The sequence below is a fragment of the Rhinolophus sinicus genome, linkage group LG04 (genome assembly GCF_036562045.2).
Source record: "Rhinolophus sinicus isolate RSC01 linkage group LG04, ASM3656204v1, whole genome shotgun sequence".
NCBI lineage: Eukaryota > Metazoa > Chordata > Mammalia > Chiroptera > Rhinolophidae > Rhinolophus > Rhinolophus sinicus.
In genome coordinates, this window is record NC_133754.1 from 155543509 (window position 1) to 155560354 (window position 16846).

The 16846-nt window shown below is 43.7% G+C and overlaps 1 protein-coding gene and 1 long non-coding RNA gene across 3 annotated transcripts in view; one reads left to right on the forward strand and one right to left on the reverse strand.

The window, feature by feature from the left end:
- Positions 1–8987: 8987 nt before the first annotated feature.
- Positions 8988–11388, forward strand: LOC141571144 (uncharacterized). The gene is made up of 3 exons (XR_012495827.1): positions 8988–9076; positions 9381–9530; positions 10766–11388. It is a non-coding gene; the product is annotated as an uncharacterized LOC141571144 (long non-coding RNA).
- A 3693-nt stretch (positions 11389–15081) lies between these two features.
- The window catches only part of RIGI (RNA sensor RIG-I), a 56682-nt gene continuing 54917 nt past the window's right edge, over positions 15082–16846 (reverse strand). For both annotated transcript variants that reach the window (XM_074330626.1, XM_019734070.2), the window contains exon 18: positions 15082–16387. In XM_074330626.1, the coding sequence (XP_074186727.1) occupies positions 16091–16387 (297 nt within the window). In that variant the 3' untranslated portion in view covers positions 15082–16090. The remainder of the gene's footprint in view (positions 16388–16846) is intronic.

The window sequence follows — 16846 nt, forward strand, 5'->3', positions numbered from 1 at the left end:
GCCGCGATTGGCTGATTCGGCTTGTGGGTGGTGCCTTCAAGCGCTGGGGATCTTCGCGCCAGACTAGGCTCCGTCCCAGTTCGTCCCTGGCAGATCCAACCTACCTCAGTGGGCCGGGATTTGGGGTGGGGCGGGGGCGGAGGGGGAGGCGGGGCTGAGGGCCCTGCCTGTCCTTTAATCCTGGAGTTTTGGGTTAAAATTTCATCAAGGGCTGAGAACAATATAATCTAGCCAAATGGTTCCTGTATATTCCACTACAAAGGTGGGATGGAAGAATGTAGACCCCCCCCAAGGCAGATGCATTATCGTTGTTTCAGGATGGGTGCAGCTGGGTTTTGGAAGAATCTGGAATGGAATGACAATACCCAAAACACTGACTCCATAGCCAAGGCCTAAATTCTTGGATGGAAAGAGGAGGGACTTGAGTGGGTCTCCAGTGAAGTCTCTGCTTGTCCTAAGGATCCTTTCCTGTCTTCCCCAGTCAGGACTCTTTCCTGGCCTCAAGCCTTTTTCAAAACTGACAAAAAGGAATTATTTACAGAAGAATTCTGTTTAATAAAAGGAGGAGGAGGGCCTGCCTGGTGGCTCAGGCGGTTGGAGCTCTGTGCTCCTAACTCCGAAGGCTGCCGGTTTGATTCCCACATGGGCTAGTGGGCTCTCAACCATAAGGTTGCCAGTTCGACTCCCACAAGGGATGGTGGGCTGTGCCCCCTGCAACTAGCAACTGGACCTGGAGCTGAGATGTGCCCTCCACAACTAAGATGGAAAGGACAACAACTTGACTTGGAAAAAAGTCCTGGAAGTACACACTGTTCCCCAGTAAAGTCCTGTTCCTGTTCCCCTTCCCCAATAAAAATAAAGATCTTAAAAAAAACCCAAAAAAAAACAAAGAAGGAGAAAAAGTGGAAAGTAGAAACTGCTTTTATCTCCCCACTCTGGGTTATGGATTATTAATGTCTTCCTCAATGTGATTTGAGATTTAACTTAAGAAATTTGCTTTAATGACATTTACTTTTCAACGATTTTTAATTTACATTTAATGTCAGGATTTAAATGACAGTTTGTGAAAAACTTTTAAATGGAGAAAAATACACATTGAATATTAATGTGCATAATTAAGAATTTAAGGAACACAAACCAATAATGTTGCATGTGCCCATTTATAAAGTGGTTTATCGTTTATAATTTTATAAAAAAGAGCCTTGATGTTCATATGAAGCCACTTACGAAATAACTTTTCTGAGCTACTGTAACCATGCCTTTCCTGCACAGTTAAACAGTCAGCCAATCAACATGATCAATTAAGTCAGTCAATCAACACGAATTAATTAAGCTCTGTTCTTTTCCTTGGTGTAGTTTGAGCATTTCTTTAGAAATAATCTACACGGCATTTTCCTAAATTTTTAGGCTCAGTCTTTCCATTTTAAACTCTAAGATTACCACAGTAATCTTGGTTTTACAGCAGTGGGCACAGAACATGATAGATTTATGTCAATACATGTGGGGACAGAGCCAGGAGTGCAGTTTCCAGGCTCTCGCCCTCACGTGGAAAGGTGCTGGCTCCGGTAGTAAATGGCCATCAACAGTGATTGGATGGCCATCAGCTGTGGCTAGTTGGCCATCAGCAGTAACCAGTGAGCCATTGGCCACTAATATAATTGCCGTAGCTACACTAGCAGAAAATGGGGGGCTAGCAAGAAGATGATGGCTGAGCTAGCAAACGCGGATTGCAGTTAGCACGGCGGATTCCAGTTAGCACGGCGGATCGCAATTAGCAAGTGAGGTTGGCTGGCAGAGTAGTGGATGGCAGTTTGCGGATAGTGTGGCTCCTGCTTCCTGTGTCTCCAACCCAGCCACCAGCAGAATATAGTGGTATGACTCCACTATCTATGGCTCCGTGCATGTTCCTTTTTGGCCTCACCATATCCTGCGTTCTTCTGTGGGAAGTGGGAGCTGAGACCCCGCATGCCACCTGGCATGACAATGCATTTATGGCAAGAATCTTGGAGCAGTAGGTAACAACAGAGCTGACCTTGTGGCACTTCTCCCACATTCTTCATCCCCACCCCCCAAGTCTATCATCCATAAACTCTCTTTTGGAGGCCAGAGGAGCTCTTCTGAAAATCTGAGTTGGGCATTCTGCCATCCACTTGCCTTCTCTCCCTAGAGTAGGAAAGCACCATCTGGGCACAGGGTACTGTTACTAATAAAATCATTTAATGGAAGCAGTGGCTTCCTTGGATCAGAACTGTGTGTCCTATACTGAACTCTTACATGCTCTTTCATCTGGCCATGTCAGCAGTGATCCCAAAGAAAGACCAGATTGCTTAATCAGAGGGTGAGTTAGTTCTCAAAAGTAGAACCTGGGCTCCTCAGTGGATCCTATGAATTTGAGGATAAAGTTTAGATGTGCTAACGAACACAGCTGCAGGTCTTCTTTGAGGACAATGAAACCAAGATAGGGAGGGAGGCAGCAACCAATGGGGGTGGGGCGGGGGGAACACACAGGTCACAAGAGAAAACAAACATAAACCACCAGAGGAAAGTGCAACTCAGCAAAATGTCCAAAGTTGATATTGAGATTTCCTTGGATTTGGTTTTTGAGGTGATCTTATAGGAAATAGGGATGCTTGATGATATGGTTCTATTTCCTTTTTGTGATCTCAATTTTTTTAAAAGCATGTTTTATGTGTCTTTAGAATTGGTGAATGAATGAACCTCATTTTTTAAATATCTGAGTGCATCACTGAAGCTTTCTCATTGAAGCTAGGCTTACAAATGCGACCTTTAATTATCATAGGTAGGGTGCAGAGCTTTTGTGTTGGAGAGAAAATCAAGCAAGGAAACATGAGGTGGCCCAAGGCAAAACGCTCCTGGGAGCTGGTGAGATGGGAAGATGTGGAGGCCCAGCCCCTGTGGGCAGCATGCCTTCTGTGTGACTCACCTGTCTTTTCCTCCTTTCAGTATGTCACCAGGTAAGCCATCCTCAATAGTCGAAATCCTGGCCTGGGGAGCTCTGGTGCTTTACCTCGGGTTTGCCTCAGTGCTCACACTTCACTTCTCCGGGTGCTCTCTGGCATCCAGAGTCCTGTTTGCCAGGTAAACGACAGGGGCTGAGGATGAGGAATGAGGACAAAGTCCCCAAAGTTCAGCTTCCCTTTCTAAGTTCAGCTGATGAAAAGCACCTTTAAGTCACTTCTTCACTTGTGAGTACGGTGTCGTCTCTTCGTGGAGAAGCCAGCATTTGTCAGGCTCTGGGGGTTGGATGTTTACACGATGACTTTCTGTTGGTCTTATTTTTCCTTCACAGCCCCATCCTGCCTCTTGTTCCCTGAAGTCCCTCTTGGCAGGCGTCCATGTATGTAGAGTTCGTTATTGAAGGAGATGCCTTTTAAACTGTAAAACCGCCTCTTCCTGGTTACAGATTCTGCTTCACAGTTTAACTAAATCTAGTTTTCCTGGGTGTTGAGCTTAGAAAGCCTCTGAGTGAAATTTCATCAGTGCAGAGTATTTGAGGGGAAATTCCAGATTAATGTAGAGAATATTTATCAAGAAGTGCTATTGTACGATTTTAGTTCATCATACCACTAAGAAAAGAAGAAATGTAGAAGCCTGTGGAAGCCATTTGGGTCCTAAAGGGAACATTTAGAGTTGGAATATTACAGCTGGAATTGTTTGTTCACAGGTAAGAGGCATGGAGAAAGCCTTTACTTTGAATCAGACAAGCCTGGGTTGAGTTCCAGCTCCATCTCATACCAGCTGTGGAGCCTTCAGCAAGTTACTTCCCCTCACTGAGCCTCATTTTCCTTACCCATGAAATAGAAATAATATCTACTTTTCAGGCTCTAAGGCTTAAACTGAAATGGAATGACATGTAAAACACAATAGCTTAGTGTCTGGCATACGTAGTAGGTCCTCTGTCACTTCCCTTCCCCGTGCATTTTGCAAAGCTGCTTGAAAACTTTAAATGACTTGAGAAATAATCCTCCCTATTTATTTTAAAATAGTGATAGCTAAGTATTTACGTGGAACTTACTACGCCCTAGGTACTGTTCTAAGATGTTTGTATATATTGATGTATTTAATCCTCATAACAACCCTTTGAGGCAGATGCTATAATTACCTGAGTTTAGAATTGGGGACCTGAGGCATAGAGCACTCATATAAATCCCTAAGGTCACAAGTAGGGAAGCTGAGATTATAACCCCGGGAGTCTGGCTCCGAAGTCAGTGTTGTTTATCACCATGCAAACTGACTCACTTGTAACTGATTATATCTTTGCAAAGTGAACTCTTCACAAATAATCGTTGATCACCAGGAGCCAGCACAAAGTCCATGCCCAGCAGATATTTGTTCAGTGAGTAGCAGGGATGATTAACAAATTTATTAAATGAAAAAGTCACAATGAATGGTAGAATGCCCAAGAGACCAAGGGAAGGACTTGCAGTTATAGACATTGGGAGACCTCCAGTTTACTGACCATCACAGGAAACCTCGTTTATTTACAAGCCCTGCTGTGACATAGAACTTCTGGTCAGATGTTTAATGCCTCTTCTTAAATAAGGAGATAAAATCAGAGATGAACAGACATTTTTTAAATTAGTTTCAGGTGTACAAAGCAACATAATGGTTAGACCATAGATGAACAGACATTTGAACCAAGTCTTGAATTTGAAAGCTAGACCTAGGTGAAGAATAGTGGGGAAACGGAAAGAAAACAGAGATAGGGCAGGCCTGGTGGTTCAGGTGGTTGGAGCACCATGCTCCTAACACTGAAGGCTGCCAGTTCAATTCCCACATGGGCCAGTGAGCTGCGCCCACTACAGATTGTGAACAACAACTCTCCCTGGAGCTGGGCTGCCATGAGCAGCTGGAGCTTGGCTTGTACGGGCTGCTCTGTGCCGCCATGAGCGGCCGGTGGCCAGTGTAAGTGGCCAGCAGCCAGCATGAGCTGCCGTGGGCTACTGTGTGCTGCCATGAGTGGTCGGCAGCCAGTGTGAGCAGCCCACAGATGACTGCCTTGGGGGGGTGGGAGGCAGCAAGGCTCATAACACCAGCATGGACCAGGGAACTGTGTCCTACACAACTAGACTGAGACACAATGGCTTGACTGGAGTGGGAGTGGGGAGACACGGAAGAAAGAGGGTGGAAAAAACCAGAGATAATGCAAAGAGCAGAAGAAAACTGTAAGAAAAAAAATTGCCGCCTCAGAATGATGACATGCTTTTCTGTTGCAATAAAGTAATCAGAGGACAAGAAAGAACTCTTTAAATTAAAAAAAGAAAAACTCCTAAAAAATTCACAGCAAAGTTTGATGAGAAAATCTATCAGAATATAGAATAGAAAGACAAAACAGAAAAATTAGAGAGAAATATAAGGAAATTAAAGACTGAACTGAGGAGGCCCAACATCTGACTGGATAGAGATTCTAAAAAGGGAAGAGAAGAAATTATTCAAAGAAGTAACAAGGAAAATTCCCCAACTCCAGGTTGTAAGGTCCATCGAATGCCCAGCAGAGTGATTACAGAGTACCTGCTCCAAGTCATACCACTGGGAAGTTAAAAACCAGCAGAGATAAGAAGATCTAGATACTTCTGGAGAGAGATAAACAGCTTATGCGTAATGTGCTGGGGATCAGAAGTCCTCAAAGCAACACTGGAAACAGACTGATTTCCACCCTAAAATTCTTTGGCCCTCATACTACCAGGATGGCTTATTCCTCATATTTACCTGGGACAATGGCCTTAAATAAGTTTAAGGCCGTTGTTCTCAACCTCTGGGAACATTATGGAAACCATGAAATTTTTCCCCATGAAAAAAGTTACACACAATACATTTTTTTGATATAATCTCAGAGTCTTCACAGACCACCCTGCAGTTGTTCTACAAACAACCCCAAAGATCCACGGTTCCCAGGATGTGAATGTCTGATCCAAGGGAACCAGTTCAGCTCTAGATTACTGCCCACCAAGTGAAATGAAGCCACAGCCCAAGAAGCAGGAGATGAAGAAGCATCATGCTTTTCTGAGTTGCTCTCCCATGACGTCCTTAGAAAGTAAAGCAACAGAATTGATTCCTTGGTCCTTTCCCAGCTTCCCTTCCAATCCAGAGTGGCAGCTGCTTGCTGGGAACTGTCTATGTTATACTCACCAGGAGGAAAGGGCCCTTGGCTGCCCAGTCCCAGGAGCTGCCCAAGCCTTACTGATGCAGGAATATTTCTCTGTGAGTCCCCAAATGATGTAGGAGACTTTTGATGAGTGCTGGGATCGCGTCTCGTGAAGCCAAAGAATGGAAACACGGACCAGGGAGAGGCAAAGAGTTGTAAAGGAAGATAGTTTATTAGAGGCAGGAGAAGAGGTTGCAGCTCCCGAGCAGGAGGGGGTACCTGAAACTGGGAAGCCCAGTAACTGAGACAAAAGCTCTTACTTTTATACCTTCCCTTGTCTGCTTGGGGAAGGGGACTGCAGCCTTCTAACAGAATTTATCTATCAGGTTTGTCCTGTTTGTCCATCCTGAAGGGATTAACGAAATAACCCATTCCTATCTATCAGATCTGCTCCTTTGTCAAGAGGGATTTGAGATAATTTATTAACCTCAAATTACGGTCTTATATCTTTGTCCTGGAGTGAAGGAGACATTCCAGAACCTGAAGTTTCAGGATATGGCTGCTTTTTGTTTATTCCACCAGGGACCCCCTTTTCTACCTAGCAACACGCTAACTAACCTGTCTCAATACTCTGCTAGTCAGAATGATTAGGGGAAGGCCTGCCTGCGGGTAACAGCCCAGCGACATCGAACACTCGAACACGTCGAGTTGAGGAAGAGAAAAGGAAGGTGTTACAAATGCAGCAAAGGCACAGAGTGCAGACACAGGTCAGTGAGACGTGGTGGGACGTGCAGGGTCAGAAGGGTCTGCAGGGGCCAAGTCAACGCAAAGTCAACGCAAAACTCAGCCCATCAGTTGCCTGGTCAACAGATTCCAAATTAACTCCATCTCTTTACTCCAACCAAACTGAATTTTATATTCCTTTAACTGAAGTGCCTAATTGTTGTCCTGGTTTTAGAAAAGCATTCAAATCCTAGGGCATCAGGGGGAAAGTGGAACGTAGATCAGATTTTCCCCTCCTCTTCAATTGATTAAACTATTTTAAAAATTAAAAACAAGAGAATCTCACTCAGTATCAGAGACTCAGCGATGGTTAGTTGTGAAGAGTAGCAAAACACAAAGACAGAAGGTGTTCTGAAATTGAAAGTCCAGAAGAGGGATTGATTGCTGGACCATATCGTGGTTCTACTCTTAATTTTTTGAGGAACTTCCACACTGTTTTCCATAACGGCTGCACCAGTCTGCCTTCCCACCTGGAGTCTATGAGGGTTCCTTTTTCTCCACAGCCTCTCCAACACTTGTTGTTACTTGTCTTGTTGATGATAGCCATTCTGACTGGGGTGAGCTGGTAGCTCATTGTGGTTTTAATTTGCATTTGCCTTATAGCTAGTGGCTGTATAATGTCAATGTAAAATTTCAATGGTTTACTGTCATTGTATTCAAATCTCAATGTTCCATTATTTTAATACTTACAAATATCATTAAGCATAAAAAAAAGTCCAGGTCAAGGTAAGCTTCTTCATGCGCGTCCCAGCTAAAAGAGTTCCCGTTTGCAGTCAGTCTTGTTAGAAGGAAATCAGTGGGATTTGGGGGGTGGGGGTGTGCGGAATCACTCAGTAGGACAACACCAGACTTAGTTCTACTATCACTTTTTCTGCCTGTCTTCACAAACAGTGAGGATGATACCCATTGATTTCTTATTTCTTTTTTTTTTTTTTTTTTTCCGTTTTCATCAGTGCCATTCTTACCTCCCAGCGGTCTCCCATTCCTCCTAATCTCTGCTCAAATAATGATGAAAGCTCAGACATAGGACGTTACCTAAAAAACACCTTTTTATTATAAAAATGTGAACAACTGACACACTCTCCCCATCCCTGAGCCTCACCCCAGGCCCCAGGCCCCAAGGTTCCTGGGGGGCGACTTAGACACCCAGAGAGAGGCAGTTGCTGAGGTCTGTGCCCCAGGGTAGCAGCTGGGCAGCTGCCTCAAGGACAACCTTAATGAAACATCTGCTGACCGAGACCCTTCTATCCAGAGAGTTCCCAGAAACGGTTTAGAAAACATCAGCCCCAGCGTCACTACAGCTGCTGCCCTGAGAGGCTCTTTCTAATTCTCAGGCGGTTTTCACCTCCATCGTTTACACTCTGCAGTGCTCTCCGGTGCAGATAAGCCTGGAGGGGCTCTTGTTATAAAGCGCAGCATGATTCAGGGGGCCAGAGACAGTGCCTGTTCCCAGGCGCTGCTTGTCCTGCTGGGGGGCGGGACTGCACTTCCAGTGACAGATCTGAGGGCAGGCTGGGCAGAAGCTCCCCCTGACTGAGCTCTCTGGCCTCCTCCCTGTGACTCTGCTCTGAGTCTTTGTTGTTGCGGCTGGATACCAGGAAGACCTTCCAGGCTGTCATGACATTTGACACTGACATGGAACACACTTATTTCCACAATCGGGGCATCAACCACGTGATCCACAAGCTGGCCAAGCAGGCCCTTGTTTCTTAGGAGACCTGCACTTGGAGGTGCATCTGGGGAGGCTGTGCAGCACCACTAACCAGCAGAGACTGGAGCAGTATTGCCACAGCCTCCCCATCCCCCTCTCCCCTCCCCCACCCTTGCTGCCTTGCAGACTCAGCGCTTGAGCACTGGAGTTCTGGCTGGTGTCATTCCTCCAGGCACAAAACCAGCAGTTTCTACATTCTCTACTTTTGTTAATCGTTTTATCTTTTTCTAGCATTTGGAAGCTAAAAGTGGTGGAAGTGTCAGTAGTGCCAGAGAGAACTGAGCTCGTCTTTAAAGTTACTGATCACACAATGTTGATTTTTCACTCTTGGCCTGTTAATGTTCAGCTGAACACAAATACTTCTCAGGAGTCTGCTGTCCTCTCTTTCGTTCCTCTCTGTCATCCTCTGCTCAATGAAACCTTGTCCTTGAGGGTCGTTTGCCTTTGCATATTAACACCAGTGCTAACTGAAATGGGTAGGTAAGAACTTTTTCAGACTTCAAATCACAGCGGTGATTGGGATTCTCCCAATTCTCCCCCTCCTGCTCTCCTTCAGAGTGAATGATCCTGATTACCTCCTGAACAGGTCAAACGTTGACATTTTTTGATTATCTACCTTTTGATGGGTTGACATTTAATAAATGTGAAGTTTTCTTTTATTAGCTTCAAAAATTTCCCCCAGAAAAACTTTCTTTAGTCAAATGGATGACTGTTCAGATTTGGTTTTGGAGAGAGACACAGAACATTTCTAATTCAAATAAGATTAAATCTATTTTCAAGGAAAACTTTTTGACTTCGGATTGAATTCTGCTGTGTGTGTGGCTATAGTACTGGGATGTTTACCGCAGAGTGAATCTCAGACTGCAGCTTCCCAAAGCCTGGATGGCCTTCAAGTTCTCCTGTTTTTACAACCACATCTGTGCGATGCAGGTAAAATGGGAGTGTTGAAGCACCAACATGTTCTCTGCCCTGTTTGGGAGCAGATAAGAAAGTAGCAGTAAGCAATCATGGAAGTATGGTGAACAGATAAAAGCAATTTTGATTTTCATGTCCTGTAGTTTATCTGCTCATTTTTGTCACTGAAGTTGTTTTAGGACACATGTCTTAGTAGGCTTAACTGCCAAAACAAAATAGCATAGACTGGCTCAATCATCAAAAATTTATTTTCTCATAGTTCTGGGAGCTGTAAGTCCAAGATCAAGGGTTCCAGCCAATTCGTTTTCTGGTGAGAGCTCTCTTCTTGCCTTGCAGACGAACACCTTCTCACTGTGTCCTCGCATGGCCTTTCCTCAGTGCATGTACCCAGAGAGGGAAAGAACTGGCTCTCTGGTGTTTCTTCTTACAAGGGCACTAATCTTATGGGATCAGGGCCCCACCCTTGTGATTGTATTTAACCTAAATTACTTCCTTAGAGGTGCCATCTCCAAAGAGGCACACTGGGGGTTAGGGCTTCAATGTATGAATTTGTGGAGAGAGTGGGCACAATTCAGTCCATAGCAGAGTACCTGATAGCTTACAAATTCAAATTAATCTCCTTGTGATATGGGAGAGCCCCCTCACTATAGAGATTTTTAATTTCTTTTTTATTTGGATCTCTGGTCTTTTTGAAAGTTTTCTTTCTTTGCCTTTTAATGATTCTGCTTGCTATACATTTACTATGCAGACCAGTTTTAATGCTTCTATTTACCTCACCCCAGTGCTGGCCCTGACTTGGGAGAGGTTTTGCGTCTATGTGGGATCCACTCCTGGCTCCAACTTAAATCTACATAACATATGCAACAGGGGGGAAATGATACGGACCAAGCGAGTAGTCTCCCCCCCCCACCCCCACTAAGAAACTTTGTTTTCTTTCCTACAGAGATTTTAAGTTCCCTTTTTCTTAAGTTTTCTTTTCCTTACTTTCTTTTCTCCTACCCCCTACTTTAAATAATTACCCTAAAACTTGTAATTTATACTTGTTGATTGTAATCATTGAAGCCTAATGTTCTTTCCAACCCATTCTGGGCTCAGCTCCTGGACAACTGACGCCACCTGAGTAACCAGTTGAATGGCCACAGGCTCCATAAGAGCTGACGGATTTTCCATCACGTGGCCACCCCACATCAATAGCTTTGAGCTCTGCTCTCTAAGAAATTTATTAATTAAAATCTATTTTCCTCATTCAGGGGCCTTGGGGATACAGATGATACCCCAGCAAGATTACCAGTCCCAACCAAAGAGGCCAATACGGTCTTCCAGGCGGATCTCGAGACCCCTTCGTGTCATCTAAGATCAGATACGACAAGAGTTCCGTGATCCCCCAATAGGTAGGGACAGCTCTATGCCTCTACTCAGCAGGAAACAGATACAGAAGAAAAGACCTCCTGTCCCTCAACTTCCCATAGAGATTTTATGGGAATCACGTCTCTCAAGTGGAAAACAAGGCAGGCGGTTAGAGATAGACATTGGGTTTCTCCATTCCTGCATGTCCAACACAACCCACAGGATGCCACCACCCAGACCTCCCCTCTCTCTCCAAAACTTCCCCTTTTCATTGTAATTATCTACGCCTGTGAGGAAGAAATGGGTACAAAATACCCAACTAGATTAAACCAGTCACTCTCACCTGTGCAGTAAAGGCCACAATGACCTTCATTTCACCTGGGCCTCATTATACCATCATTATAATATTATATATATGCCCGGAACTTCATTATAACAGATTGAATTCTGGGAAGGAACATGCGCAGTCTAAAAAGATGAGGTAATAGCCTCTTGTCAATCACAGGTGTCAATCAAGTAATCTCATGCCCGGAAAAGAACAGCCCATTCTAGAGAAAAATGAAAGGATAAAAACTCCAAGTCCTCGCGGGTCAGCGCCTTTGAGTTTCTTGAGCCTTGCCTTTGCTTGGGGACTGCTCCAAACTCTTTGGACTGTACGTTTTCTTCTGATAAATTGCTCTTTCACTACTTTGCCTCAGTATCTCGTTCAATTCTTTGTTCGAGACGCCAAGAACCTGGACACCACACCGAAGAAGGCCCTTCCTCTCACAGCTGGAGCAGGTAAGATTCCCAGTTTTGCTCGAAGGCCCAGGTTTGAGACCCCCAGTCTGGGAATCTAGCCTGGACTCCGCCCGGGTTCGATCTACCCCCCCAGCACCCCCCACTTGTGAGGGCCAAGCCCGGACATCGCTCCGAGAAGGGCCTGCTCCCCGGTAACACTTGCAATGAATTTAAAATCTCAACTTCAGCACTCAGGGGATGTGGACTGCTCATCAGAACACCCAGGGTTGAGTCCTATCTCCAGCTCTTCCCAGATGAGGGACACATTATTGAGCATCCCTGCCATAGAGGCCCTGGAATCTAGCTTGTGCTCATGAATAAAAATTACAAACAGAACCTTGTACAAAAACAGCCAGTGACCCTCAAATTAGGATCAGTCCTATCATAAAAACACTAAGAATCAAACTCAGGTTCCCTATCATTTCCCCTCTCATCTTACCTTCTATTTGGAATGGCCTCATTCTTCTGGGCTACTCCATGTGCCAGGGGATATGGGCACCAGCAGTTCTGGGTGACAGTTAATAATTTGTGATCCTAGAGATCTGTCTTCCAGTATTTCCTAGGTTAAAGATATTGGGGGTTTCCTAGCCTCTTAAATGAAGAACCTTAGTTTTGGCACAGTTTCCCTTTCGGGTTATGTTAAGAGAGTACCTGCAGGGCTATGTAGAAGCAATGCAGAGTTACTTCTGAAAAACAGTAACTAAGGTTCCACTGGCTTCCTTCTTAGGAAGTTGTTAAACATCATGACCACAAACAGAATTTATATCTAAGTCATTTTGTTCACTGAGAGAACCAAACTGTCATGAACAAAGATTACAGAATTATAGCTGATATTTTTAAATTCTAATAATTTGCATCCCAAGATCTGAGGCCTACCTATTAAATAGATTTGTTGAGTGAAATTTATAGTTTTATTATCTAGTATAATAAAAGTTACTAGCATGATCTTGAAATTAATACTCAAATTTGGTACTGGTTGTATAGTCAGAATCAGGGCTGGGTATCTCTACTGTGCTTCTACAGGATGTTAACGATGTCTGATGAATAAAAGAGTTCCAGGGTCAGTGTATTTGGGAAGCACTGAGTTAAATGGGTCTAATTACTGTCGGACAGATGTAGTGACACACAATCACAGTGTATGCTGTAAATCACTCACTTGAGGGGAGAGTTAGCATTTTATGACATAGAAATCTATCTGACTACAGATGCTTTCTTTAGAGCAGCTCACAGCACTTGTGTTCCACAGGACACACTTGAGAAAACGCTGACCTGATGGTTCATTTGTTTTATAAATGCAAGTATTAATATCAGTTTTAAGGGTGAGAATTAGAGTTTACTGACCTTGTTGCACAAGCAGGCATTTGATTGAAGGCAACTTCTCATTTCAGGTGAAAATATCAGTGTCAGCACTGGCAGGGACCACAGAGACAACAAGATCCTGTGGCTGTTGTAGAATGGATTGCATCTGAACCACCCAAGGATTTTTTTTTTTTTTTAAAGATAATAAGCATAATTGAAAGTCTGTGCAGGTTTTTTTTGTTGTTTTTTGTTTTGTTGTTGTTGTTTTTTTAAAGATTTTATTGGGAAAGGGGAACAGGACTTTATTGGGGAACACTGTGTACTTCCAGGCCTTTTTTTCCAAGTCAAGTTGTTGTCCTTTCAATCTCAGTTGTGGAGGGTGCTGTTCAGCTTCAAGTTGTTGTTCTTTCAGTCTTAGTTGTGGAGGGCATAGCTCAGCTCCAGGTCCAGTTGCCGTTGCTAGTTGCAGGGGGCACAGCCCACCATCCCTTGCGGGAGTCGAACCGGCAACCTTGTGGTTGATAGGATGCGCTCAAACCAACTGAGCCATCTAGGAGCTCAGCAGCAGCTCAGCTCAAGGTGCCGTGTTCAACCTTAGTAGCAGGGGGCAGAGCCTACCATCCCTTGCGGCACTCGAGGAGTTGAACTGGCAACCTTGTGGTTGAGAGCCCACTGGCCCATGTGGGAATCGAACCGGCAGCCCTCGGAGTTAGGAGCATGGAGCTCTAACCGCCTGAGCCACCGGGCCGGCACCCAAGGATTTTAATATTATAATTTTGTGAAGATCTAGGCCCTTCTGCAATCTGGTCTCTGACCAGCTCAAGTGACTAGGTAATTTTGCAGTGTAAACTCTGACTCTGTCTACTTGACCAACTGCATTCCCTGAATTGTCTGTTTCTCCACAAAACTTGTTTTACCAGCTCATGTTGTGAGACTCCAAGGGAAACTGAGGTGTTGGCCCATGCCTTGTGACTCCCTTTCCCCACTGACCATGTCTTATGATTCCAACTGTTAGCCACATCTTGTGACTCTACCTGCTGACCAGGAGTCAACTGAAACTACCCATTGTTCTTATCTCACAATCCACTTGCTGACCACTGAGTCAGCAGAACTTTGAGAGTCCACTTGCCCCCACCAGTCAGAAAATGAATGATGTAAGTTTATGGTCTTGTTTCCATAGCAATCCAACACTTTGACTTTCACTTTTAAAACTCTTGCCTTATTCTTCTCACCTTAGAGCCTGTCTTTGGTGTATGCTGAAGGTTATGTTCTCTGATTTGTAAATCCTATCAGAATAAAACTCTTTTTAATTCCTCAGAAGAGTCCTGTGGAACTTTTGTTTACATACCAGAGGAACTTCAAACAATACATGTGGCTGGACAGCCTGCCAGAAGTTCTAATGAGGGCTGGGCACGTGCCCATGGAAAAGACTCCTGGGTTGGTTCTGAAATCTAATTACTAGCGTTTGGGCATTAGGCATGAGTTTTCATTTCATTTCAAATCCTACCTACTGGTTTCTTTCATTCAATAAATATTAACCAAGTGCCTTCTCTGTTCCAGGCTCTATGCCTAGCAATGGCTTGACTCTACCCTAAACTCAAAACAAGGCAAGTTTTCCCTCTTTCAGCTTTAGTCTGTCTTCTTCTGTTGGCTGAAGAGAAGAGAGACTATTACCCTTCATCCAAACTGGGCCATTTAGATATTTGAAAGAACTTTTCTCAATAGATCTCCTGTATATGTTTTATACACCATATTGGAGTTCTTGAACAACAGCATTCAAAAAAGGCAATTACATATAAAAAGGGATACTCATGAGATGGTGATTTATAATAACAAATCATCTCTTCTAGCACAGAGTTCCTAAAACCCTTGGACTTTCCTAGGTGATGAGAGTGACGAAGGTATCTCTTGTTACCTATGTTAATGAGGTGACTTTTGGATCACCAAAATGAATTACAAACAACTCAGCTGAGTCTGTTTCAGAAAAATGCTTACATTACTATTGAGCCTACCCTGGATTCAACACAAAATCCCTTGGCCTGGATGGAAACAGTAAAACTGAGGCAGTTGTGTCCATGTCTGAAAAACCCCAAACTAAGCTCTGGAGCATAAGCAAACCTTGTTAAATGATATAGGAATACCATTTGGATATGTACTTTAATTTTTTTAAGTAGAAAGACTGACAAATTAAGCTGCCTTGTCAGTATCATCCAAGGGAGCAAACTGAGAACAGAGTCCAAGTATTGACCATCAACTACTACTGGGAAATGACTTGAGGTGACCAAAGGGAACAATGGCACAGATTACGAAAACAATGGGGAAAGGTGAACAATAAATTAAAAGAACAGAAGTCAACTTCTCAAGCAGTACTGTATTATTTACATGACCCCATTACAAAAAGTTGTCCACTATAGAATTTTAAGATGACATGCCACACACTGCTACCTAGAGAACATGAGCATATGTAACTATTACATTGATGAATATGTATATATGTTGACCCCTTGGAATTATCAACATTTAAGGGATCAGCAAAGAGGAACCAACGGAAAAGACTGGGCTACAGCTAGAAGAGCTAGAAGCCAGTAAGGAGTTCTAAGAACGGAGTCCTCAACAGGGGCAAAAGCAGCAAAGAGCTCAGAGAGAACAACTAAGAAATGCCTAATGGATTTAGCAACAGAGTCACTGGTGACTTCAATGAGAACAATTTCAGTAGATTGTTAAGGGCAAAAGCCAGTTTACAATAGGTTAAGGAAAGAAAGGGAAGTATGGAAAAATTTTCAACAGTCCATTCATTCATTCATTTATTGCCAAAGTGTACTGAGTGGCTACTGGGGGTTTTATTCTGGCAGTTGGTTCTGAAGGGAAGGACAGAAAGAGGAGTTAAGGCTTTTAAGTACTTAGAGCTCTATTGGCATATGAAACATTCAGTGTTGTGATTCACTTACGTGCGGCTTTACATATATGACATAGTTCAAACTGTCGAAAACAATGAACAGAAGGTGAATTAAGTGATAACTATTCAGTACAGCACAAGTGTTTGGTAAATATCTTTGCAGTGGTACAAGCCATTCATTACTTACCCACTGGGGATAAGTTCTTCATGCAAGGTCACTCATTCCCTGTAGCTGAAGATTGGGGTCTTGAGGTCATTTGGACATTTCTGCAGCATCATATGGTAGCTTCTCAAAATGAAAGTCCCTCCACTTTGCATATAGTGTCTGTTGTCCAGTTGCAATATCCTCCACCACAAAACTTTCAATTTTTATAACTGGAATCTCAAATGTGTTATACTTCACATAGATCCCCCAGTCATAGTGACAGTTTTCTCTGGCACAGAATATCTTTGCTTTCTTCTCAAAACACCCAAAACTCTTTGGTCTGGGGTGTAATTTACTCACAAAGCGCTCTCTGAAAGCATCTCCAAGTACAGTGAAATGGCACTCCTACAGATGAAAGGAGCGAATAACATACAAAACAGAATGTTAGAACCGGTACATGATTGTGATTAAAAAAGGAAAACTCCACAATAATCTGAGATGAAGAGCAGGTGATAGATACCCCACTTATTTTACAGCTAGGGAAAGAAGGAAATACGGATTCACCTGAAGGCCAGTGCAGAATCCATACAGCCTGACTCCCAATTACATGGTGAGGGTGGAGGGGCAAGTGAGACATCTCCTCAGAAGAGGACTAAGAACTTTCCAGGCAACCTAGCTTCTTAAAGTCGATACTCTTTATTAATTCAGAAACAAAAGGAGTATTTGTTGAAGATCTGTGAAGCCTGAGTTTACCAGTGGCCTGATAGACGTAATCCAAAAGATACAGGGAAGAACAGCAAAGGGTCACTGTGAATGTGAACAGGGTCAAGGACTAATGTGTCCACACGGCCCGCCTACAGTCAA